This window comes from Ctenopharyngodon idella, chromosome 2 (genome assembly GCF_019924925.1).
Source record: "Ctenopharyngodon idella isolate HZGC_01 chromosome 2, HZGC01, whole genome shotgun sequence".
Classification (NCBI taxonomy): Eukaryota; Metazoa; Chordata; class Actinopteri; order Cypriniformes; family Xenocyprididae; genus Ctenopharyngodon; species Ctenopharyngodon idella.
Window position 1 is genome coordinate 463,987 of NC_067221.1, and position 27,051 is coordinate 491,037.

The 27,051-nt window shown below is 42.5% G+C and overlaps 3 protein-coding genes across 4 annotated transcripts in view; 2 read left to right on the top strand and 1 right to left on the bottom strand.

Annotated features, from left to right (window-relative positions):
• LOC127505046 (ovarian cancer G-protein coupled receptor 1-like) overlaps window positions 1–27,051 on the top strand; it is a 120,551-nt gene that overhangs the window by 51,989 nt on the left and 41,511 nt on the right. The window lies entirely within an intron of this gene.
• Window positions 1–27,051, top strand: part of LOC127505019 (G-protein coupled receptor 4-like) — a 104,696-nt gene that overhangs the window by 36,222 nt on the left and 41,423 nt on the right. The gene's annotated exons all lie outside the window — the stretch shown is intronic.
• Window positions 304–27,051, bottom strand: part of dnm3b (dynamin 3b) — a 29,459-nt gene continuing 2,711 nt past the window's right edge. The window contains exons 3-22 of one of the 2 annotated variants that reach the window (XM_051880086.1): window positions 25,053–25,126; window positions 24,798–24,947; window positions 24,306–24,509; window positions 22,413–22,511; window positions 21,689–21,849; window positions 21,372–21,514; window positions 20,661–20,796; window positions 20,506–20,573; window positions 20,165–20,303; window positions 17,936–18,022; window positions 17,743–17,813; window positions 17,562–17,613; window positions 13,852–13,860; window positions 11,115–11,228; window positions 7,370–7,479; window positions 6,470–6,581; window positions 6,167–6,331; window positions 5,249–5,487; window positions 3,191–3,364; window positions 304–2,188 (exon numbers count right to left, since the gene is read on the bottom strand). In XM_051880086.1, the coding sequence (XP_051736046.1) occupies window positions 2,146–2,188; window positions 3,191–3,364; window positions 5,249–5,487; window positions 6,167–6,331; window positions 6,470–6,581; window positions 7,370–7,479; window positions 11,115–11,228; window positions 13,852–13,860; window positions 17,562–17,613; window positions 17,743–17,813; window positions 17,936–18,022; window positions 20,165–20,303; window positions 20,506–20,573; window positions 20,661–20,796; window positions 21,372–21,514; window positions 21,689–21,849; window positions 22,413–22,511; window positions 24,306–24,509; window positions 24,798–24,947; window positions 25,053–25,126 (2,350 nt within the window). In that variant the 3' untranslated portion in view covers window positions 304–2,145. The remainder of the gene's footprint in view (window positions 2,189–3,190; window positions 3,365–5,248; window positions 5,488–6,166; window positions 6,332–6,469; window positions 6,582–7,369; window positions 7,480–11,114; window positions 11,229–13,851; window positions 13,861–17,561; window positions 17,614–17,742; window positions 17,814–17,935; window positions 18,023–20,164; window positions 20,304–20,505; window positions 20,574–20,660; window positions 20,797–21,371; window positions 21,515–21,688; window positions 21,850–22,412; window positions 22,512–24,305; window positions 24,510–24,797; window positions 24,948–25,052; window positions 25,127–27,051) is intronic. The other variant, XM_051880094.1, reaches the window with a different exon arrangement.

The window sequence follows — 27,051 nt, forward strand, 5'->3', positions numbered from 1 at the left end:
TGATTTAAATGGCGTGTTGAGATGTTGATCTGAGGTAAAGTCATTACAGCCGACCGTCGTCTGCTATAGTAGAGTTAGTAAAAGTGGAGTTTTCACAGAGACACTGTTCAGATACAGTAAATGTGTGTATAAATCAAACTCATATTCCAGCTGTGCCACACAACACATGTTAGAGAAATCAGAGCTGTCTTCATATTTCAGATCAGCTCTTTGTGAAACTGAAACATTATGAGCAGTACGTCTTTGTGAAAGTCGAAAACCTTTTTAAAGAAAGTTCATACCACAATCCACTTGAAACGGACAGTAATTATACACTGCAGGTTCTCATTTTATTTCATTTTCCTTAATACATATTATTTCATACATATAGAGGTACAGTACATCAAGCCATAATGAAACACAGAGTGAGATGTTCATGTTAAACACTCTCAAATCTCGACTCATGTTTTTCACCTCGTGTAAGACTCTGTTTCTCTCAGAGTAAACGGCTAAAGCATTCGTTTCAGTCCCACCATATGAGTGTATTATAATGTGTGAGCTCAGATCTGTGCACAGCCACAGTCTGAGAGACGAACATCCCTGTCTGATCCGCTGTTCGACTTTTCTGAAGATAGCGTGTGTAAAACTCTAAAATGATCTAAGCTATTTTAGCATGTAACTCTCAGTATAACATGTTCATTCTGAGATCGTGTTGTTCAGTCTGTCCCTGATCTCTGTGTTTATATGAGTGAACAGCAAAGGGTTAGTTGATCCTTCACCTGAGCGAGGGAGGACTAGTTTAAATGTCAACAAATACTGCATGACACACCATTACATCCATTTGAAACAAGTACAAAGTTCAGTCTCTGATTCACAAACCTACAGATAATATATCCATATATTTATGTTAATAATTAAAAATAATACACCAGCTGTTTCCATGAGTCCCTGCATGCTTGTCTTACATTCCTTAACTAGTCCTTTAGAGCGCTATAATATAAGAGTAGAGTTGTAATTACCTAACATGAGTAGAGTAGCAAATAAATCTCACTAATGCAATGAACAGACTCACAGACACAACACAAACTACTGCTGGATTTATTGCAAGTAATGTGAGTCTGTTCTGGTGAACTGTCTTGCGTTAGTTATCTGAAACACACACAGTGCATACAACAGAACAGGCGTGTCGCTCCAGGGACTTTGGTTGACGATTTGGATTATCTGTCATGAACTAGTATTGCAAGCAGGTGGCGCTATTCAAGAAGATGGATATGATACGTCATATTTTGGTGCTCATATAAGTGTTTGCAGATCTAAAGTGAGCAAGACTGAAACAACAAAACCAGCAAAACACACAGAGCGTGTTCACACTTGTAGTCCGGTTCCTGTGGTTCTTTTGGTCCAGAAAAAAGAAAATGATTTAGTCCCGGTTCGCTTAGCGTTCACACTGTCGTTTTCATCACCGAAACGCACTAACACAACAATCGCACCAGAGTTTGTTTTAATGGAATCAAACCTGCCAAGTGTGAACACACCGTAACGTCAAATAAACCCTTTTTATTGACAAACAACATTAAAATAAAAAACAACAATGATTTAAATGTCAAAACAGTGACTGCTATCAGAACACAAATATCACATAATCTTAAACTATTTTACACATTTATATTTTAATTCAGCCACAAACACACACTCAAACACACACACACGCTTCCCAGCTTATACTGAGATATATCACTCACACACTATGGTATAATATGACAAGAGTATGTGGACACGCATACAACACCCTGAAATAAACACACATGCGTGGCTAGAAGGGTCAGCGCTGTAAGGAAAGGGAAGCACAGCTCTGCCACAAATGATTTCACCATGGAAGAAAGAGCCTGCTGGGGTTTGGGTGGAGACTAGTGGAGGAAAGCATGATGAGACTCGAAGTCTGAACCAGACTGAATCACAGGCACTGACAGACGACACACAACGAGCACTGCTATCAAAGACACCACCGTCACACTGGAGCAGGGACACGGGAGGGAGACGGGATGGGAGAGGACTAGCACATGCAGGAGCTTTGGTACAGGACAGACGTTGGTGTACTGTTCACATGAGAATGGGCCTGGAATAACGTACTCGATCCAGGAGGAAATAAAACGGCCCCTTGGCCTCTTAAGGGGGAACCTGTCTAGTTGGGGAAGGTGGTGGACGACGACTGTGTTAGAGGAAGAAGAAGAAGAAGAAGAAGGTGGTTCATGACAGCAGAAGCGTTGAGGAAGTGTTGTTGGAATGGATGGTTGTGTAAGAGACAAAAAAGACAGAATTAGTATCTGTAGCAAATGTAGTGCTTTGAAATAGAAAAGACAGTCTGTTAATATAGACAGTCACAGATAGCACAGTTGCACTAGCATGGAAACTGCACTTAAATTTAGCAAATCTCTTGTACAAACTGGACAAAGTGTAGTGTAGTGTGTAGAGTGTGACCTTGAGTCTAACAAGGGTACGACAATTGGGGCCTATAGGGACAACCCTGTTAAAAAAAAAACAGCATATGCTGGTTAAGTATGTCTTGAAGCATGGCAGCTGGTTTGAGCTGGTTTAGGCTGGTCCTGAGCTGGAGCTAGATGCTGAGGACCAGCACTTGACCAGCTCAAACCAGTTCAAACCAGCTGCCATTCTTCAAGACATACCCAACCAGCATATGCTGTTTTTTCAACAGGGAAGTATGTGAACACTGGTGTCAGCAAAGATACGCAAGCTTGATTTTATACGCTGTTACGTATCGAAATTAGTCAAAAAACACAATTCTTGAGGCAAGTATACAGTATATAGTGGGCAATAGTGAAAAGCGTCTTCTCCATCAGCTCAACTAATGTCATGATGGAGCAACAGTTTGAAGACACTTGAGGTGAGCATGTTAGTTCAAGGTTGTTCAGTTGTTGACAAGTTTTAATCTGGTTTAATGACATTAGCTAGAAACTCGCAGCCCCTTTAGTACTTTCCGCCACAGGGAAGCACATTAAGTATGTGCAGATGTACTGCATACTTGCAATGTGTTGGCCGGGGAATCGAGCATGTGCTTGCACACTTGCGAGAAACATTTTAATAAGATTAGAAATTGAAAAGAATGTGTTAAATAAAGAGATAAGAGGTGTGGGAGAAAAGCAGACATTTAAGGGGTCATTCAGGCAGAAGGTGCGGGTGGGTAAGATCTCACCTGGGAATGCTGGGTGGTGCCCTGTTGGGCCGACTGGGAACTTGTGGGCTGTCAGCGCTGTTATTCAAGGGCCCTAAAGGTCCTGGACGAGACGGAGGCAGAGGAGCGCCCCTACCCGCCGGTCTCTGTCCTCCAGACATCCTGCGCGGAGCCGTGGGGCTGGGCGGAGGGGACCTAAAAAACCAGGAGATGCTCACAGCAAAGAACGAGGAGAACTACACACACTATTGCTGGAACTCCTCTTTCATTTTCAAATCTACAAATCTACTCTCAAAACTCCCAAGGGAATTGTTTTCCACCATCTTTTCTTTCACAGAAAAATCTGGGTTCGTTCCATGGTGACCCATGGTCCATCAATGAAACTGTTAAAGCTAACTCCAAACCATCTAACCAGACCTGTCCGCTGCCTTCAACACAGTCATCGGATTCTGTCTCAGCTCTCTGATCTGAGCATCACAGGAACTGTGCTTCACTCCTCATGTTTGCACGGGAGGAGGACTGTCTGAGTCTCACTGTAGTGCCGCAGCTGGGCTCAAAGACACTTCCAAGTCTCCCAGAATGCCGGGTGTTATGATTTATGACTGTACAGGGGTGTCCAATCCTGATCTTGGAGGGCCAACTTCCAGCAGAGTTTAGCTCCAGCCGTAATTAAACATATCTACACCAGCCTATCAGTATCTTCAGTGTCAGCCCAGAGTGTTTAAGGTAAACTCTGCAGGACGGTAGCCCTCCAGGAGCAGGATCGGACACCCGTGATCTAGTAGGACACCAGGAGATGGTCTCTTGTGGGAGAGACACGCTGATGTCTTTGTAGCAGCCATGATGAGGGGCTTTTAACGTCACTGAGCTTTGCTTGTGAGTTTGGCATGGGATGGTCAAGAACAGAAGACCTGACACTTGAGATCTTTCACAATCTGTAGTGTTCCACCAATGTTAGTCAGGAGAGACTGTCAAAAAGGACTGAACGGGTCACTTCAGAGTATTCAACTGCAGGTGGAAGCAGAGTAGTATATGATAACATTTCAGAGAAAGTCTGTGAAGAGCTGTTGGTGAGCACTGCAAATTCCAAGAGGTTACTTGTGAATGTGACCAAGGAAGACCATGTAAGAAATGAGATAAAGAAGAGGTCAGCCATAAGAACTAGGGTGGTATACACTCAGCAGTTATCACTCCAGCTCTTGCCTGGGTTCCCACATTGGCACATTGGTCTCTATCCATCATGGATCCTTCTACTGATCCCCATGATTGGCTTCTGTCTCTTCTCCACTGATAGCTGGTGTGATGTGGCTGTCCTAATGCACTTTGGCATCCAGGTAAAATCAGTAGATATAGTGTTTTGGGGGAGCTCCATTTGCTTTCCTGTTTTATGAGTTGTGGAGAAATTGGAGAGGGAATGATCTGAAGTCAACAACAAAATGTTTGGCATCTTGGCAAGAACCATATACAACTGGACTATACCACATCCACTTCCAAAGAGAGGCAGTGGAGCAACAGCTGAAGTAACCTCACAAGAGCAGCTGGAGTCATGCAACTAATGCATTAAGGAGTCCAAGGACACCTGGTCCAGCCAGACGGTTCTGACACCAGAACCACCCTGCAGAAATGACTGCATTGACAGAGCACCTAGTAAAGGCCTTATTCGTAATTAACCTCGAGTCCTCCTCCTACACAACATCATCAGAGCTGAGTGGACCATGATCTGCCCCTCCAGATTACCCACTGGATTGCTGCATTGTACTTCCTTGCTTAAAAAAATCCAGCATAAACCAGCATGAAGTCCATGTTGGTCCAGGCTGGTTTATGCTGGAAAGAGCTGGTATGGTGCTGGTCCAGCTGGTCATCTGAGCTGATGTAGCTGATCCACCAGCATGCAAAACATACCTTGTTCTGGGGACCAGCAATGCTGGATTTTTCAGCAGGGTTTACACAGGGTTCACACTCCTTTATGCTTGAGGCACAGGCAAAGAAGACCAGCTTTACCCCAGGGCTCAGCAGCCTTTTGACATTTGAACATTAAAGTGCCATTTTCCTCATCCATGATCTAGGTCGGAGAGTTACCTTCGAGAGCCGCCCTGGCCGGCATGCAGCCACGAGCTGTCCACAGGAGGCGGCAGCGGGGTGGAGATGGTGGAGGTGGAGATATCCCCGATGATAGCCAGCGCTTCCTTCAGGGCATGGTGTGTGCGCAGCACTTCTTCCCTCCGCTGTACCTGCTCCTGAGACTCATCCATCAGTGCGTTCTGGTCCCCGGCCGAATACAGCTGGGCCAGAAGCTCTGCGTTAATGAAGTCTTTCACCTTAGGAAGAGGAGCATGATGCTTATTAGGTCATATTCTCGCGCAAATACACTTACACTTTCCAAGAATCTACTCTTTGCGATCAGATGCTTCAATAAAATAAAAGCGATTAACAGAATTCTTGAGAATGAGCGCTACACATGAGAGAGTTTTGCTGTATATGTACAATGGCCCCAAAAACTATTAAAACTTATGCATGTCTTTGCATGATATAACATAAGTGTAATTTATTTTCAAAACATATAGCACAAACACATTCTTTTTTTTAAACCTTTAGTTTGAAGTTTGCTGGGTTTCATATATATGAAGTAATAATGAACACTTTCTGTCTGCCAAACATTGAAAATCAAATTTTTGGCAAAGCTTTTCAATCTGAACAGTCAGATCGAATTTCAGGTTCACAACATGACCTGTATATAACACTGTACAAAGTGCAGCAGTGTCGACTAAAGCTGTGAATTCTGAATGTTTACAGTGTTTCAGTTGGAGCACATAGATGATTGTGTAAATACAGTAACGCTCCTGAGTAGCAGAGGAAACATTCCCAGTTTTCTGTCCTCTCTCAGATATAGTGTCTTGTATTTGATGTTATTAACAGTGAGGGTTCAAATACTAAACATTCAAATCATCAGTTCCAAAACAATCAGAAAGAAAATCTGTCATGGTGCATCCTCCTTACATTATTGATCATGAGATGCATAATGCTCTTGGGCATAAGGTCACGGATGCATTTGTTGACGATGGCCATGTAGGAGTCCACCAGGTTGCGGATGGTCTCCACCTTCCTCTCCAGCTGAGGATCCATAGAGAAGTTCTCTGATGGACCAGAACTATCGCTCTCCACCTGGCAGAAAGAGTTCAGGAGAAAGAGACCAACAGCAGTCAGAAGGTTAAGATGAGCTTCAGATTCAGATTTTGAGGTGAATCTCATGTAGGTGATATTAAACGTGTACGGATGTCTCAAACATGAGCCGTTCCTCACCACGGCCTTCTCCGGATAGACGCCGGCCCGCAGGAGCGACGCCCTCCAGCTCTCCACCTCCTCCAGAGTGTCGCAGGCCAGCTCCAAGAAACGATTGTCCTTAAAGACGTTCCTGAGAGAAAACAAGCCATCATTCAAATGATCCTCCAGGCTCTTCTAACATTTATCAAAGGGTAAAATGTCTGAATACAACATAAATCATCATAGGTAACAAAATATCATAGGACCTCTTAAAACTCTCTTGGTCAAAATCAAAAAACTAAGATGCCTGAAGCATGACAGCTCTCACTGGAAGGGTCTATGGTATGAAGATTAACCCAAGCTTTTGTGTATGTGCCATCATCAGAATAATAAACATAAAGTGGGAATAAAGAAAAAAATGATTAACTTCCAAACTTCTTGATTTTAAACTGAATTGCAGAAAAAGGCCACCAAGAAAAACAAATCAAAGAAGGAACAAATGAAGTTCATTCTGCAGTAAAGGCCCGTTCACACCAAGAATGATAACCATAATGACATTAGCGTCCACACAAACTCACAACATCGTTGTTTATTATAGGTGCGCTCCAGTTTTGTCATCTGTCACTTTAAATGCTCGAGCTCATTAAAGCAGGATGGATTCTGATTGGCTGTCAATATTTTTATCATTCATCAGCTGGAAAAAATCAATGTGATTCCAATGAAATCGCTCCTTGTATATTGTGTTGATATAGTTACTATTCTCATTGAAAATATAGTTATGCTTACACAGTCTACAGTCAAACAAGACCGTCTCCGGCTGATGAAGATCTGATGTGGTCTTTGAGAACTGATGAAAATGACTTCAGTTCAAACAGCTCTGACCAAGCTAAAATTAAAAAAAAAAAAACGAAAAGAGAGAGATATCTGTCTGAGTCTTACCGCTGCTCTGTGTTGAAGATGGCAAACATGTGCTTGCTGGACATGAAGCTCTTCTCCACATCTCTGACCTTCAGATTGTCCAAGGGCAGCATGTACTTCTTCTCTTTCTCCTGTGGGATCAGCAGGAGTGTTTGACAGGGCACCGCAACTCATGGTGTCATCACATTCTTTTTATAAACTAAAAAACTCCTAATGCAACACCCTCTGGGAACGAAAGAACAGCTGTGAAATCTGACTATATATTGCCAAGTTGGGAGAGAAAATGCAGGTAAATGAGAAAAAAGAAAGTTCTGTGAAACCTGCAAAGATAAAGGACTGAAACACTGCTGTGATGTTGTGAGGTGAGCACTGATGGGCTGCTGTGTGAAACAAGTCTTTTATCTAATAAAATAGTTTAGTCTTCTCTATTTTCTGATCTTCTTCTTTTAATTTCAGGCTGAAGTGTGAGCTCATGTTCATGAGAGTGTGTGAAACACTGTGAACTTCAGACCGATGTGAACGTCTGAGAGCTGCAGTTCCTCCTCTGGGTTTTCATGAATATTTCCCCCACGCTGCAGAGGGGCCCGTTTCCTGTCTGCGTTTGGATCAGGAGCGAGAGGGAGATTAAACATCAGGCTGGCATTCAATCTGAACATCTGGAAGTGCTTAACAGCTCAGAAAGAGAGACGCATGAAACTTCGCCGGCAAACCTCTGCAAAACAGCACAGACAAAATAAATGCATGATGGTGGACGAATCAGACTTCAGCGCTCAGCAGTCAGGACGGATTTGGGTTACTCGGGAAACGTGCGGAAACGGCTCCAGACGTCCTGCACCCAGAGGACCGTCCAGCGGTCTGAAGTCCCTCCTCCGACCTTCACCGCCTCTCTCCGTCGCTCTTCTCTCACTCCTGTAGCAGCGTTTGTGTGAAAGCACGCCCAGATTCGACTGTGCCACGTCAAGGCTGGATCCGGCGCTCGGCCTGCGCAGCGACACGGGACGATGCGGAACAGGAGCGGTGGGATTGAACTCGACGCCGGGACTGTGTGTTTCGGAGATGAAGAGGAGGCTTCGGTCCGTGTCACGCTCCGTCTGCCCAGTGTTCAGACTACCTGTTCATGGTCAAGCTAGTGTACAGTAGTCTGCACATTGGTTAGACTGGGTGAGGAAAACTCACCGCGAGTCCTTGTAAACTTGAGGATGTGATTCTTGGGTCGGTTTCAGGACTGTGTGACAGTCTTTCACAAGCATTGTAAATAACCTGCTTGCTTTTCCTCTCTCTGCTCTTTCTTTTAAGATGCAGTTTATTCCAGTGCTAACGGATGAGATGATTTGAAGTAACTGACAGTACGCACAAACACTGAACACTGAGCGAGGATATTTCATCTGAAATGCTTTTAGCTCCGCCGCACACGGACTCAGAGGCTCATGCGAGCTCAGGAATGCTGCGGTTTTGACACGAGAGCTTAACAAAAGCTTTATCCAGTTTTCATCTAACAAATGAGAATCTCATAATGCTAAAAGTCCCAAACACATCGACTGTTTGCTCACTTCAGTGACCAATGCCATGAAACAACTCAAAAATTATTTATACAATTAAAAAATGCAACATACTGTTTAAAGTCACAATAATAACAGCAGATATGTAACATGAACATGAAGACGTTTCTTATGTGGAAAAGGGGGTGAGAGTAAACGTTTTTTAGAGAATGTGCGACAGTTTGTCAATCAAATCTTAACAAAACCAGATCTGTACATTTGAACAAAGACGCGTCTGAATCATTTATTTGAAACACTCTCTTATGCTGTCAGTGTTTCGTGTGAATCTGTGCTCATATAAACTGCTCGTCTCGTGAGGGTTTCATGCATTCATGTGCTGATGGTTGAAGTGTGGCATTGGCTAGAATACTATAGTAAAACAGCACAGAGACACAGCCATGTTGTTCCTGTGAGGTATTTGAGCGTGTCAGTAATGACTCTGACAGCTGCTGCGGCTCGTGAGCGTGTCCAGGGCTCAGCTGACTTCACTATCAGCTCCTTCACGCTTTAAAAGAGGTACGAACTGATCACGGGATCGATCGAGAGAGTTAGTGTAGCAGTAGAGTGTGTGTGTGTGTGTGTGTGTGTGAAGAGATACTGAATTCAGTGCTACTCTTGACTGTAAGAGCATGAAGTGTGACTGAAGTCATCAGTTTCAAACGCATGTTCATCTGAGCGCCGTATGATGGTGTGTGTGCTTCTCATCAAGCATTAGAACAAGATACATTCTTACAGTTTCTGAAGAAAATCTGACGCCTGCCTGTTCTGAGGGGTGTTTACTGTTGCCATGGGGTTGCTAGGCTGCTCTGGGCGGTTTTCCAGGGTGTTGCTATGCAGCTGCTAAAGCATCCTGTGTGGTTTTTGCATGTTTCTGTGTGTTTTCTAGGGTGTTCCGCATGGTTGCCAGGGTGTTGCTATGCAGTTGCTAGGAGTGTTCTGTGTGGTTTCTAGGGTGTCCTGGGTGGTTTCCAGGGTGTTGCTATGCAGCTGCTAAAGCATTCTGTGTGGTTATTGCATGTTTCTGTGTGGTTTCTAGGGTGTCCTGGGTGGTTGCCAGGGTGTCGCTATGCAGTTGCTAAGGTGTTCTGTGTGGTTTCTAGGGTGTCCTGGGTGGTTTCCAGGGTGTTGCTATGCAGCTGCTAAAGCATTCTGTGTGGTTATTGCATGTTTCTGTGTGTTTCCTAGGGTGTTCCGCATGGTTGCCAGGGTGTCACTATGCAGTTGCTAGAGTGGTCTGTGTGGTTTCCAGGGTGTTGCTATGTAGTTGCCAGAGTGTTCTGTGTGGTTTCTAGGGTGTCCTGGGTGGTTGCCAGGGTGTTGTTAAGTAAATGAATGACAAAATTTCATGTTGAATTGTATTCAGAGTAAAATGACTGCATTAACAGCAGTGCATATTTCAACTGAACACATTTCACACATAATTTCACAGGCAACCTAACTGAATATCACATGACTTCAGTCTTCAGCAATAAACATGGTTTTGTGAAAACATGAATAATTTTTAACTGAACACTGGAAGGAGACTATGTATTATTTAAAGACAGAATTATTTATGAAATGTTGGAGTGTTTAAGATGTTAAAACAGTTAAAATGACCCTCGTTGGTTGAGCTGTCCGAAAATGTGTCGCAACACTGACTCAACCAATGGCGTGAGTTTAGGGGAGGGGCTATATGTTTGTTTGACCAATGGTAAACAGGGGGAAACCATTGATTATTTTAGCAGTTCTGTTTGGTGGAAATGACACACTCCAGCTTTATGGAAAAGAGTTTAACAATCTTGTCTGATTGTCTCTATATACAGCGTGTGCATCATTAGAAGAGCCGGCTGTGGTCGGGTGTCCAGTGGTCGAGGTGTGTGTGCCTGTCTACACTTGCTGTGCAGAGGATCCTGAGGCTGTACAGCAGGCACAGACAGGCAGACAGACAGCGAAACACACATGCATTCGCTGCGAGGGACGGAGAATCATCTGCCATCATCATCACAGCTCTCTACAGACTCAAGTCACACTGAGGGAGCAGTGAAATGGACACTAAGTACTTGCTTAATGTTCATGTTCACGTTGTTTCATGTTGAAAATGATACTAATATTTTAATAAAAATGTTACCAATCCTCTAATTTTTCATATAGAATCACTTTTCACCATCAGCTTGTGATGTATAAGATGACGTTGTTGAATGTCACTCTGGAAAGCGTCCCATTACAAAGGGACAGATGGAAGCGCTCACCTCGTCGTCTTTGAACCAGGACAGGCTCTCGGCGGTCAGCACAAACCAGTACTCCTTCGCTCCGCCCTTCATGATGCTGATGTTATTGATGGTCAACCAGCCCTTACGAATGACCTGACGGAGAAAATGAGACACGTCACATCACAAACTCAGTTACATTCAACACAACAGTGATCAATACATACAACACTGATCAATGCAAAGAGTGGATGAATAAAGTCTGTGATCGATGAGAGAAATCAACCAGGTGAGACGTGTATAAAATATTTTACCCCCAGGCGTCTGTGACAAGGAATGAAAAACTCCACAAGCTGTTTGTACTGGAGAAATAACTGTTGTGAACCTAGTGCACTATATCAGAGTACAGGAGCTACTGTGAGGAGCGGACAGTCACGTGTTTCATCTCCACTGGATGACTGATCTAATGACACACAGTCACTTGTCTCCACCTACTGGTGTAGCTGTGTTACTACGGAAAGCATTCATATTCAACCAAAATACTGACCAGCTTTGGAATGGAAAAGCCAAAGCTGTTACTATATGGTGGAATCAGCTGGAACGCAGTATCAGCATCCAGGATTACAGCTGTCCACTACATCATATTCATTACTGTCATTTATATATTGTTGCAATACATTTATTAATATGGTAGTTATTTATACCAGAGTCTGAGTGATTGTAATGAGTTCAAGTCTCAAGCATGCGTCAAGTCTCTGGTGCGGACACACAGACGTTACACAGAACTGAAACATGAGTGAGTGTGTTCACCTCCAGCGTTCAGAAAGTGTTCAGAGCTCTTCATGTGCTTCACATCTGTTACGCTCAACTGATTCAGATTACTTTTCCCATCCATCTACACTCAGTTCCACATAATGACCAAGCAAAAAACACATTTTTGATAACTTCTATTAAAAAACTAAAATATCCCACTGCATAAGTCTTCAGACCCTATTTGCAGCGACTCCAGCCTCAAGTCTTCTTGGGTTTGACGGCACAAGCTTTGAACACCTGCATTTGGAGGCTGGAGTGATGCAGTGATCAGAAAATCTGTGGCAAATTCAAATGATTGGACATGATTTGAACAGACACGCACTGTTCTATAGACGGTCTACCCAGCTAACAAAAAATACGCTTTAGGAATGTTTTGCTAATGTTCCCATTAAGTTATGAACACTTTCTGAATACTTTCTGAATGCAGTGTGAGAGAGCCAACAGTAGATGTGAAGAAGTGTTCTCTCTGACGCATGCAGTGCTCGACTGAACTACGGCTGTGCTCTTCTTCACCTCCAGTGCATTTATTATTACACACAAGAACCTGACGGCTTACAATGATGCCCGAAGCTGGAGGAGACGAGGCCTGAAGAGAGAGACACACATGGACACATACTCCTTAACCCAACAAACCCAATCAGTGCTCATGTGTACGACAGTAGAGACCGGATCGTCCTGTTCAGGGTTGGACTTCCCTGTTCCCTCTCACTGCACCAAATCACCAACTTTACCACACTACACTAAAGTAAACAGAGTAACGCCTGCTTGTGTTTTACTAAGAGCTTCAGACCACAAATAAGCAATGAATACGACAGACATGAGCTGCAGATAACTGATACAGCCGATACTGAAACCTGTCAGGTGATCAAACACTGACTCAAAGCTCCACTAACATAACTGTAAATTAAATGTGTCGAACACCAACACCTTCCTGAACCAGTCACAAAACTCATCGGAATCCAGTGTTTCCCAGCACATGATAGGCCAGAGTAATTGAAAAGTGATTATTTTACCTGTAAAGGTTTATCAAAGCTGTGATTATTCGCAGTGTCTCCCACAGGATTCTGTGAGTGCTGCTCCACCAGAGGAAAACGCTGTAAAGTTAACTTTAAATCTGTACATGATGAAGAAACTCTTACGCTGTCAGAGCCGCTGGAAATAACGTCAACGTTAGAAAATGAGCTAACGTACACTAGCTTGACATGTTACATGAAGCTATTTCAGTCTTTCCACTTCAAAATTTCATGTTTAACTCAAATTTAATTACATGTCATTTCTTTGTAATTATTAGTGAAATTTACTAGAATTTTGAGAATTTCTGGTTCAGTAGGAAACTGAGGCAGGACCAATAAAGTCATTAATGGCAAACATTGTTATCTGTGCGACAGCCCTGTAGTTCTAAAAATATGTGAATAAAATGTTAAAATATGATTTTATACAGCCTGCACTGAGACAAAACACAGTTGCCTGTAACTTTAATCTTGTGTAAATGCATTTATACAACCTCTTTGCATTAAATATTCTGTGAAATGCAGCCTTTGATTCTAAATCATATTTGATGCTTCAGATGTTCCATTTCTCTGAGTGCAGAAATGCAAACAGATATTTTATTACTGATTAAAGATAATTAAGTTGCAGTATAAATGAAACCCTTCTATGATAAATGATTGTGTTAAAAACCTAAAAGAAACTATGCTGTGTGTGTGACATCACTGTAGTAGGACATTACTACTACACAGAGCACAGCGTCAGGTGAGAGACAGAGCCATGGAAATGTCAATGAGAAAAATAACACAAAGTTGACATGTCACGCTACATAAAAGCAGTGAGGAAACATAAAGGACTTGAGTGAAACAAAACTTCTTGAATGCTCTGTTGTAATGATGCATCAACAACCCCGGAGGAGTTTCTCTCATCACAGTCACAACCTACCGAGACAGAGAGCAGAAAGAACAGTCGCTCTTACCTGGAGCTCCTGAGGGAAAAAGACAACAGCTTGTCATGCAGGAGCCGCTCGTTCACACAGGAGGGTAGTGAAGAAAACATGACACATGTGTTTCAGAACATAAACGTACAAACTTAAAATGTCCATAACATGATCAAAACCGGAGGACATTTATCCTGCAGTGGATAAATGAAGGTAATAGAAGTAGAGCAGAAAGAAAGTCAAAGCCACATCAAACGGCAACAAAAAGCTAAATAACATTAATATCTGGAGTGTCATAAACATAGTTCTGTCATGACAACTCTCAGAGTGTTTGGCATAGTAATGATATGACAATGTTGATATGTTTGGCCTTGGCGGAACAGATCTGCTACACTGCTGCTGCTGTTATTACTGCTGCTGCTGCTGCTGTTATTACTGCTGCTGCTATTACTACTGCTGCTGCTGCTGCTGTTATTACTGCTGCTGCTGCTGCTGTTATTACTGCTGCTGCTATTACTACTGCTGCTGCTGCTGCTATTACTACTGCTGCTGCTGCTTCTATTACTGCTGCTGCTATTACTGCTGCTGCTGCTGCTTCTATTACTGATGCTGCTGCTATTACTGATGCTGCTATTACTGCTGCTGTTATTACTGCTGCTGCTGCTGCTGCTGCTTCTATTACTACTGCTGCTGCTGTTATTACTGCTGCTGCTGCTATTACTACTGCTGCTGCTGCTGTTATTACTGCTGCTGCTGCTGCTTCTATTACTGCTGCTGCTATTACTGCTGCTGCTGCTATTACTACTGCTGCTGCTGCTTCTATTACTGCTGCTATTACTGATGCTGCTATTACTGCTGCTGCTGCTATTACTGATGCTGCTATCACTGCTGCTGCTGCTGCTGTTATTACTGCTTCTATTACTGCTGCTGCTATTACTGCTGCTGCTGCTGCTATTACTACTGCTGCTGCTGCTTCTATTACTGCTGCTGCTATTACTGCTGCTATTACTGATGCTGCTATTACTGCTGCTGCTGCTATTACTGATGCTGCTATCACTACTGCTGCTGCTGCTTCTATTACTGCTGCTGCTATTACTGCTGCTGCTGCTATTACTACTGCTGCTGCTGCTTCTATTACTGATGCTGCTATTACTGCTGCTATTACTGATGCTGCTATTACTGCTGCTGCTGCTATTACTGCTGCTGCTGCTGTTATTACTGATGCTGCTATTACTGATGCTGCTGCTATTACTGATGCTGCTATTACTGATGCTATTACTGCTGCTGCTGCTATTAGTGATGCTGCTGCTATTAGTGATGCTGCTGCTATTACTGATGCTGCTATTACTGCTGCTATTACTGCTGCTGCTGCTATTAGTGATGCTGCTGCTATTACTGATGCTGCTATTACTGATGCTATTACTGCTGCTGCTGCTGCTATTAGTGATGCTGCTATTACTGCTGCTGCTGCTGCTATTACTGCTTCTGCTGCTGCTATTACTGATGCTGCTATTAATGCTGCTGTTATTACTGCTGCTGCTGTTATTACTACTGCTGCTGCTGCTATTACTGATGCTGTTATTGCTGCTGCTGTTATTACTGCTGCTATTACTGATGCTGCTATTACTGCTGCTGCTATTACTGCTGCTGCTGCTGCTGCTGTTATTAATGCTGCTGCTGCTTCTATTACTGATGCTGCTATTACTGCTGCTGTTATCACTGCTGCTGCTGCTGCTGATATTACTGATGCTTCGGCTATTACTGATGCTGTTATTATTGCTGCTGCTGCTGTTATTACTGCTGCTGTTATTACTGCTACTGCTGCTGCTATTATTACTGATGCTGTTATTGCTGCTGCTGTTATTACTGATGCTGCTATTACTGCTGCTATTACTGCTGCTGCTTCTATTACTGATGCTGCTATTACTGCTGCTGCTGCTATTACTGATGCTGTTATTACTGATGCTATTACTGCTGCTGCTGATGCTGCTATTACTGATGCTGCTATTACTGCTGCTGTTATTACTGCTGCTGCTATTAGTGATGCTGCTATTACTGCTGCTATTACTGCTTCTGCTGCTGCTATTACTGATGCTGCTATTAATGCTGCTGTTATTACTACTGCTGCTGCTATTACTGATGCTGTTATTGCTGCTGCTGTTATTACTACTGATGCTGCTATTACTGCTGCTGTTATTACTGCTGCTGCTGCTATTACTGATGCTGTTATTGCTGCTGCTTCTATTACTGATGCTGCTATTACTGCTGCTGCTATCACTGCTGCTGCTGTTATTACTGATGCTGCTATTACTGCTGCTGTTATTACTGCTGCTGCTGCTGCTATTACTGCTGCTGTTATTATTACTGCTGCTGCTGTTATTACTGCTACTGCTGTTATTACTGCTGCTTCTGCTGCTGTTATTACTGCTGCTATTACTGATGTTGTTATTATTGCTGCTGTTGCTGTTATTGCTTCTGTTATTATTGCTGCTGCTGTTATTACTGCTGCTGTTGCTGTTATTGCTTTTGTTATTACTGCTGCTGCTGCTGTTGAACAAGTATGGGACTTGCTACTGCCAATACATACACGACACGCTGCTGTGAGCAAGTAAGACATGCTGCTGCTGTAATAAAGCATACATGGATTCATAGGCGAAAATCGCGGGGGGTTAGGACCCACCCTATCTGAGGGTTGTAAAAAAAATATATAATTAAAAACCATGCTGTGAATTCTAAATAATAGTGAACAATACAAACGCAAAAAAAGAGTCCCCCCTCTCTTGCCTCACAGTGCTTTGGTCAACTTCCTGCTTTCCAGTATTACAAGTATTGTCGTCGCTTAATAACATCAAGGTTGAACCACTGTAGTCACATGGACTATTTTAACAATGTCTTTGCTACCTTTCTGGGCCTTGAAGGGTGCATTGACGTTGCTGCCTTGGTTCAGATACCTCTCAGATTTCATCAAAAATATCTTAATTTGTGTTCCGAAGATAAACAAAGGTCTTGCGTGTTTGGAGCGACATGAGGGTGAGTAATTCATGACAGAAATTTTATTTTTGGGTGAACTAACCCTTTAATAAATTAGACATGACAAAAAATGAAGCTTGTTTGGTAGCTTGTTTAAGACCGTAGCTTGTTGGATAGTAAGTCACCCACTACAACTAACATGGCAATAAGCCTATGTGTGAACTAATATTAGGCTAATATTGTAGATCTAGCGTTGTGTTGGGTTCAATATGATGTTAAGTGGCAGATCAGTGGGTTTGCTGCAGTTGAAAATCTAAGTAAGAGACGTCCTCTGTCCCAGACGAAACCTAAAATACTATATGGAGGACACAAGATAATTTAATAATTATAATATGACAAGCACAATTTTGGCTGTATTATTTGTGTCCCCTTCAAAAATTGCTCGAGAAATTTTATGTTTATTGTCCCCCAACTGTTAGATGAAATTTAAGCCCATACATGAATTACCCATAGCAGATCTATACAGGTGGAGCTGGGGAAGGTGGAGGGTTTCTGAAAATGTGTTGCAAAATGCTACAGCAAATGCTGACCAAGTATTTGAAAGTTGAGCAGCGAGCTCATTGGCTACTGATACAGCAGGAACCAATCAGCTGTGCCCTATAGAGAATAATGTGATTGCAAGCAGATTGAGTTGAGGACTTATCAGCCTGCGCCATCTAGAGTTTCATGACAGAACTTTGTATATGGCCTTCACAAGCACATATATTGGACACACTGACCTGGTTTCCAGCAGAACTCTTCTTGTTTGCTTGGTTACTTCGCTGCTGTGCACTGATAGAGAGAGAGACAGAAAGCAATGCTGAATATGACATACAGATTTAATATCTAATATGCATGTTTATGCAATCAGAACATGTCTAAGTATGTGCTCAGGTAAACATCTCCCAGTGTTGTACATACTTTGCAAAACCAATGAAATCCTCATGGTTGGTGTTAATGTACGCAAGCTGAACGTCAATAAGCAGCAAAACCTGCAGAGACATACAGATGTACATACAGTGTGTGCACACAAACAGTACAGAGCCGTAATCGCATTACAGAGCCGTAATCTCATTATGAGCCCTGCATTCACAGATGCGCAGGAATATCGTACCTGCTCTTTGGCTTGGCTCTCTCTGTCACGGATATGAGAGGTGACAATACGCTCTGTTTCCTCCCGCAGTCGTGGGAAAGAATCCAGCTGAATATGCAGAAAATTAAAATACAAAATTAAAAATCTGACCCATAGTTTTAGGAGGGTGGCTGCATGTCATATTACTAAACTACACTGCAACAGTGTTACCAAACCAGTGTGAAAAACACACCTCGGTTAAGCCATGACTCAGTGGTGATCTGGCTCTGCACAGGGTTACTGCATGACTTGAAATATAGTGTATGATAATTATATGGACTACTGTAATGATACTGTTAAGACCCCAATATACTTCTGTGAGCAAAATTGAAGAATGAACTTGTGTGCTGTCATTTTGAACAAAATCAGGCCAAAGTTTATTTGGCATTTGCATCTGGAATTTGAAACAGCTTGTCAAAGTGAACTTTCCAGAAAAGTTTGGCTGGTAAACACCTTCAAACTCCCAATGGTCAGTGACGATGATGTAATAGGTGGGTGTGGCTCTGAGGCTCCACCTTCTTTGAGGTGTAAATCTTCTCCGGTTCATTTCTTCTGTTCAGTCTGTAGAGGTCAGACGCGAGTAAAAACATGAAGAGCAGCTTTATAGTAGAAACTGAAGTTGTAACTAATTGAAAGCGACACGATTGATCTAGATTGCCCTTGTGCTAGCGTTGGTTGACGAGGATGACATTTCAAAAATCTGTGCCTTCGTTTTATTACAAAGTGAATATCAACATGACAAGTGTGTTGCTTGTCTAGGTTTTGAAGTTCAGTATTTTTTGAGAACAACATGACTATGCTGGTCCACCAGATAGACCAGCACTATACCAGCTCTATCCAGAATAAACCAGCTGGTTTATGCAGGGATCTCTACTGATGCCAAAAATGTAGCATTGGTGCAATCTTGTGGCCTCTCAAAATCACTGCACTTCAAATCATACTGTGTCAGAGATAATGCTGCCAGTTGTTTCCAAATGGGTAATCTGGATGCTAAAGCATGGTATTCACTTGCAACATCTTCCACTTGTGTTCAACAGAGTTCTTCCCATGGTGGTGTCTTTACAAGAAGCTCCGCTTATCCATCCATCTATTCTCTGAACCGCTTTTACAGTCATGTGGATGCTGGAGCCGACCCGGGCCACAGAGCTCTGTTTATGGTGAAGGAAACTGAATCTTCTTGGTAGAAAGAGGCAACAGAGTAAGCTTCTTCTTCTCAGAGAGACCAAGGGTTTTACAGCTGCTGTTTTCTTGTACCTAAGAAAGATGGCGAGTTGGATGCAAGTCTGAATGCAAGACATTTGAATTTCACCATGAAATGGTGTCTTGGAATACTGACGCTAGACGATCTGACGAAATCCTGAAGGAGGCATATTTTCATATTCAGTATGTGCAGAGTCACAGGCAAATTATGACTAGGCATATCAGTTCAGAGTCTTTCCATTTAAGCTTCCACATTCTTTCACAAAGTGTATGATGCAGCACAAGCCCGTTTGGCGACAGACCGGCTGGCTACGTAACACTGGGATACTGTTCTTAGTCTTCTAACAGATTTGGGTCTGAGAGTCAACCTTGAAAAGTGTGTTCTGATGCAGGCATCTCCATTCCGTGTTCAGTCGTTCCACAGGTCCCACTCACAGGGATGTTCTCAGGTGTTGTCGCCATGTAAAAATATCAAAAGATTTGGGAAATTTCCGGATGACAGAAGTAGAATTGTTCACTTCACCAAGACAATTCACTGCCCTCTGTTTTTCTTTTCACTTCAGTCTCTTTTGGCGAACAAGTGGGTTTCTTCCAGTCAAGCTGCTTCAAAAACTCCCCTTTTGAGGTCCATGAAACTTAAAAGTGACATGGGGGTGTGCAAATAAAGATACGAATAATGATACAGCTTATTAGATGAATGTGTTGTGAACTACACCTGTGGTTCCTCACTGAGCATTACGAATAATGAAGAATGATGAAGAAAAGTGAGGTTAGTTCTGAGAAACAAGCCTGCAGCATTTGAGACACGCAGATACACACACTTGACCCATTGGACGGCATTTATACACAACACAGGTGAACAAATCCTCTTTGGTGTTGCTTTATATACTAGAGCTCCTTCAATATCAGTCATTGTTCAGGATAGTTCAGGTCCTGGGTGCTGATTGGTCAGTACAGCGTTGCAGATGTGTTATATATTTAGCGATATAGAAGCAGCTATGACTTGTTTACCTTATTGGAGCACTGACGGACTGTGTTGATCAGCTCCTGAACCACCAGATCAATACATTTAATGCACGGCTCCTTTATCTTCACAATCTGCTTCTTCACAATCGCCTCAAAGGCCATGTCTGGAGTGAACAAACCGGTCCTGTGTCAGAAACAAACAGAATTATGTTCAAGTTCCCACAGCACTGCTAAAAACACCATACACATCTGATCATACAATCCATGGATTTGATCCTACATTAGAAGTGAGGAACAAAAGAGGATTTGTGAAGGCAGAAACAGGTCATGCATACTTGATCTCCACATCCTCAATCAACAAATGAACGGGTGAAACGAACTCTCACCTGATACCATGAATGTTCTTGATGGCGTAGCTGATTTCACGACGCATTTCTTTCTCATCACACTCCATCTGTGTCACGAAACACAAGAACATTTTGGATGAAGACGTAAGAACACGCAAACACAAAATGTTCAGACTGCGTATCCTGATACCTGCCTTGACCAGCTCAAAAGGGAAGCGCTCATGGAAGATGCGGTTGATCTTGGCTCCACCCGACAGCTCAACGGTGTCCACCTGATCGCCAGAACCTTCGATGCGCTTCTCGAAGTCCACCGAGAACTGCTGAACCATCCTGTTAGGTGAGCACACACAAACAGACATCTGCATCTTCTGTGTGACATGTTTACTCTCAATGTCGTGACACACACATATGGGTCTGATCTGCTCATTGAGCCGCTCTGCTGTGTCTGAAGTGACTCACTAATAAACATTCACGCAAATGGGTAACTTGAATCATTTTGTTTCAATATAACTCGAATTATGAAAGGAAAAAATTAATTTTGCATACTGGATAAAGCTAAGTGAAAGAAAAAAAAATGTATTTCCTTGGCCATAGGGGACAGCGATGGCCATCCATTTCAACCAATGTTATTCTGAGCTTCAGTTGTACAGCGGAGAAAAGGCAATCTGTCATGTGATTCAGGTTCACTCGTTATCTATTGTATGCTGTATGTACATCAAGATACTTTGAGTTATGTATTGGATCAGAGGGGTTAGAGACCATGTATTTTGGCTGAAGAGAGCATTATTAAAAGCCCGAGAACTTCGAAGGAATGTTCTGTTAATGTTCCTGTAATAACCTAGTCAGAACCGAGAGCGTTCGCCGTCAGCTGTGAGCTGCTGGTCGGGTTAGGCTGAAGCACTCACTGCAGCAGGGCTTTGGTCTTGCGCGACGGGTCGTCGGGCCGGTAGTGACGGTACTCCTCCGCCTCTCTGTCCAGCGCCAGCAGCTGCGACTGGAGTTTACTGCGGAAGGCAGGCAGAGTGTCCCGGATGTGATTGGTCAGTTGCTGTGAAACACAAACATACGTTTAGGAAATTAAACTGTTAAACTGATGGCTTCGCGTTGCAACTGTAAGCGTGTGAAGTCAAGAACATAATCAAACTAAGGAATGGTGATCTGATTCAGTGCAGTTCTTCAGCGTCTGGTGTCACATGACAGAGAAGACTGACAGCAGGCGTACCTGATTGAGGACTTTCTGCAGGTGTGGGGTTCCCATGCTGTCCGCCAAATGTCTGTAGGACGGATGAGAGAGGAAGAACTTCCTCTCCGCTGCCAGAGCCGCTTTGATGTCCTTCTTCCCTTCAATGTCTTTCTGACTGCGGTTCACCACCCCAATATAACCTGAGTGAGACACAGAAAACACTGCTCATTTATCCGCACATTGCTTTAGTGCCCCTTTCACTAAAAGCACTAGACAAAACAGGCAAACATGCCCACAAAATCTGTGCTGAAAACATTCACGTGTCGTCAGATGAGTGCACCAGACGACCATCATCTGCTGTGCTTTACTGTAGATCATCACTCTGTGATCCAGACACCTCCAACCGCTGGAGAAAAGCCGAAAGTGAGCTCAACTGCTGGAGATACTTGCTTATAACACTCTTCTCCATCATTTCATCATCAAACACCGTTATTCTGGTGTTTGAAAAGAATAACAGTGAGTGAATCTAAATACTCACTCTGCACACTTAGCCCAGACTAAACTTGATAGTGGAAGAGATGTAAGTTTTGGGCTGAAGTCACACAAGCGTTTAGTGAATTCACCCCAGAGAGGCTGCGATGGCCTGGTGGAGATCACAGGCTACATTTTGTAAAATTAGTACATAAAATCAATGACATGAGAATGGAAAAATATTCACTAAAAAAAGTGAAACATTAGACAGAGAAGAAAGCCGGTTTCTTACCCCTGCGTAGCGGCAGGAGCTTGTTCTCCAGGACGTCTCGTGCGTCTGTGCCTTCATCCATCAGATCTAGTTTGGTGATCACACCGATCGTCCTCTGGCCTGTAATGACACACATTCAAGAGACCTCGTGACTTCAGTGTTGTTTCAGAATACAACTGTACAAACACTGTTAAAACTAAACCACTGCATTGTGGTTATGGGTCCATTGTGCCATTATTTAACGCCCAGAAAAAGCATGGTGAACCCATTCAGTGCTTGACATGCTGTGATAGAAGAGAGAGAATCTTCTGGTAACACTTTATTTTAGGGTTTAATTCTCACTATTAACTAGTTGTTTATTAGCAGCATATTACTAGGATATTGGCTGATTATTAGTACTTATTAAGTACATATTAATGCCTTATTCTGCATTCTTAATCCTACCCAATACCTGAACTTGACAACTAACGTACTAACTATTAATAAGCAGTAATTAGGAGTTTATTGAGGGAAAAGTTGTAGTTAATAGTGAATGTGTTCTCCATATAAAGTGTTACCAATCTTCTCCACTCGTCTTCATTTATTTGGATTGTCAGAGGAAGATGTTATCTGAACATATCGTTTGCCAACCCATATTATTTTTAATTTGCTGTCTGTGTTAATAGATTAACTGCTCCTGATTATCCAACCTAGTCTCATGGAAAGACGTACCCGTGGGAACGTTTTCGTGAGTCGCAAAATCCGTACCAATACATACATAAAACTGCAGTTTCAATGTGAAATGAACACTAGAGGCAGTAAAACAGCAAGCGCTGTTAATCGTTTTCGTTTAATCGCAAAAAAATGAACATGTTTTTAGCGCCACTCAGTGGACATTTCACATTGAAACTGCAGTGATATGTTTGTATTGGTACGTATTTTGCAACTCGTGAAAACATTCCCACAGGTCCATTTTTTCTAATGAGACCAGGCTCTGATTATCATTGGCTCTACGCTAATTTGTGCTGCTCTTGGTAGATCCCCGCTAACAGGGAACCTGGCAACGTTCTTCCAGTAACATTAACAGAACATTTGTTCAAAGTTATCTTAACTTTAATAATGTCCTCAAAATGTTGGCACAAAAACATTACTGATACATCATTTTCATGGAATGTTTTTTCTAAACCTTCCCTCCCTTTCCTTTCCCTATGTATAGAAAAAACGTTATAAAAATGATTCCAGTTCGCAAGGATCCGTGGACACAACTAATTTATGTTGGCCAGACAAGTAATTTGGCAATATGGCTTTGTAAAAAAGACTAGGCGTCTGCGCACATACACATTCAAACGCACAAACCTATAGACTAAACATGTAAACGAACGGCAAGAACACGTTAAAAGTCTTCTGTTTTCAGTTAAAAAGGTGTCATTTACGCGGCCCCTAAGTTAATTAGCCTGTACAGCTCGATAATAATTTTTTCTTAGAACTGCTATATAAATGAAGATGACTTGACTTGAAACATTTTAGTTGGACTTTATTTTAAGTGTTATTACTTGTTTCAGAACGTTCAGAGAACATTCAAAAGAAACGTTCCCATAATGTTTGAAGAATGATACAATATAATGTTCCCTTAACCAAGAAAAAACTTTTTGAAACATTTAAAAAACTGGACATTTTGAACGTTTAGAGAACATTCAGAAATAATGTTTTCATGACTTAATGGGTTAGCAGAACATTCACAGAATATGTTTGCGTTAGCCGGGATTGTGTTGGTCATTATGGAAATGAGCTGCTGCTTCTGAGTTCTTTCATTTGCACATTGTCAGAAGATCATCTCAGAACTTTCACTCCCATCAGGTACAGGACTGTGGTCTCACACTAAAGTGGTCTGTTTAGTGAATCTGGCCCGTGTGTGTGTCAGCAGCTCTCACGCACCCTGAGGGTCGACGTCTTTGGCCAGTTTGAGCGCGTCGGAGTTGGCCAGGTCAGTGTTGGCAGGGGTGACGGCCAGGATGAGGCAGCTCTCTCGAGAAATGAACTGCATGATCATGTCTCGGATCTGATGCTCGATGTCCACCGGCTGATCGCCCACCGGCACTTTAGTGATGCCAGGCAGGTCAATGAGAGTCAGATTCAGCACTGCACAGAGGGAAGAGGACAGATGGTGTGATGAAGAGTCGTGACAAGGACCGGCAGAGCAGCAGAGAATGCAAATAAAATGGGATAAAGACTGAAAGAATAATGCTAGAAGGTTTGAGATGTCTCACAACCTCAAAGCCACCATAAAAGTGAGAAACTACACACAGTCAGTCTTTCTAACCTTTGAAAACTCAGTCTAGCTGTACACTTCCTTAGATTAGAGATAAATTATGTTGTATATAAGCATAAGCAGTGAGATTTTGTTTCAGCAGTGTTTTGCTCCAGTACCATGTGGGGAAAAGACCCTCAGGTTGATGGGAATGGGGGAAATGCCCTTATTCGCCCCAGTAACGCGGTCCGTCTCGGCCTCAATCTCCTGACGGACCTCATCGAAATCAGTGAACTTCTTCCCTTTGCAGTGCAGGAACTCAGCCCACTCTGTGGAGTCAAGATGACACGGGAAAGACACACAGACGGATTTCTCACACACACGTTAAAATACTTGAAATCCTGAGTAACTCATGGTCAGAGATACGGCTTCACCTGTGTTGGCACTGATGAGCTGCAGAACGAGAGGCCTGCGAGTGACAATGCCAGATCCACGAGGAAGAAAATCCCTGGAAAAAACACAGAACCGAACTATTGCTGTCCATCTCACTGGCTCAACATCACAACATCATTATGAAAGACCGCGTCTGTTTCACTGCCATCCTACAAGTGTCTGTGCATGTTATACTCTACTGTTACCGCGGTAAATCAGTAGAGCGGTTAATCAGACCATATTATATCTGTGCCTGCTCGTCTGATTAACACACGTGTGCCAAAATCTAAGATCATGAACATTTACTGTTTTCCAATATTTTAAGTGAAATTTTCCGTGTATGAATGGCCAATTAAACCTTACTGGTGGTCTTCACAAAGAATAATGAGGAATACTCCAATATGTCCAATATTTTTTAGTGAATTTTGTGGTAAATTTTGTGATAAAGTTAATCTATTCTCTCAATGAATAAATGTTGTTTTTGAGATATAATCTGAAAAAAAAAGGCAATAAAATACAATAAAAAAACATACATCTGCCTAATTTCTGCCTCAGCCTTGTAGTTCACAGCACATCACTCACATAATCATGATCTCCTACAGCTGCTGACAGTCTCTGACCGCTGCCTTCGTCTCTACTGATGGACTTCAGTGACTCTAAATAAATCTTTACCCTAACACTCTTACAATTTAATTAACACACACACACACACACACATATATATATATATATATATATTACATGTAATACATGACTGCATCCTATATGACATATGTACATTAACATGTGCCTGTCCAGCTCAATCTGTTTCTCTCCTCTTGACCAAAACATCCCATGGAGTTTATTATTTCTTTCCACTGTGGTTGTCGTCTCACACACTCGGGACATTAAGGGATAATTCTTTGTCAAGTCAAGTCAGTTTTGTTCTCATCCAATAGTGACGGTACAGCCAATACAATAATATTTCTGAATATTACATGTCTTTTAAGCCCAACTGATCAAGCCAGAGGCGACAGTGGCAAGGAACACAAACTCCATCGGTGACAGAAATGGAGAAAAATCCCTTGGGAGAAAGCAGACTCAGTCGCTCAGTTCTCCTCTGGCCTAGTTATAATGGAGTATATAGCCTTAATAACATACTGTATACTGTGAACCGCACAGGCAAAGGTAGTAGGTAGTGCTTGTGTTAGCAGTGCATATTATTTATTAATTTATTTACTGGGTTACTTAACTGCTCTTTTAACATTTTCGCTGAATCTTCATGCACTCCATATAGCACTGAGAGGCCTCGCTAACATCCTCTGATTCAGGAGCTCTTAGTAGTCCTTGACCTTAGTGCTGTTTTTGACACAGTTTGCCATAATTTACCCCTCACTCATCTGTCCATTACTGCTGTCACAGTCTCTGCCCTCCAGTGCCTGACATCTAATATCGGTGAAAGGCAGGTGTGTGTCTGTGTGAGCAAACAAAAGTCACACGATGCCTCTGTTTCCAGAGGTGTTCCTCAGGGCTCACTTCTCGGACCTCTCCTATTCCTGATTTAATTTTCTGAAATTAAACTCTGAAATCATGCTAGTTGAGCCCAAATTCTCACTCAGATCTCTGCTTAGACATTGACAGTGTTTTGGTTAGGCCTTCACCTACTGATAAACAACTTTGATAGTGATTTTGACTCCTCATTCTGTTTTATTGCCCACATAAACCACCTTGTAACATTCTTGCATGATTAATCATTAAATGATCATGATCTTCATTCAAACACAACCATGTGATCTTATTCCTAAATGACAACGGTTCATTTATGTCTACTAAACCTTTGACGATCGCAGCCAACATTCAGATCTGTGTTGGCGCCGCAGATGATCCAGAGAGAGCTGTTGTCATGTATAGATATGAAACAGTCTTTTCAACCACACAGTATCATTATTTCTGTCTTACAATTATTCAAAATATCACAGAAGTACTGGGATAAAAGTTTAGAGTTTATAGTTATAGGATATA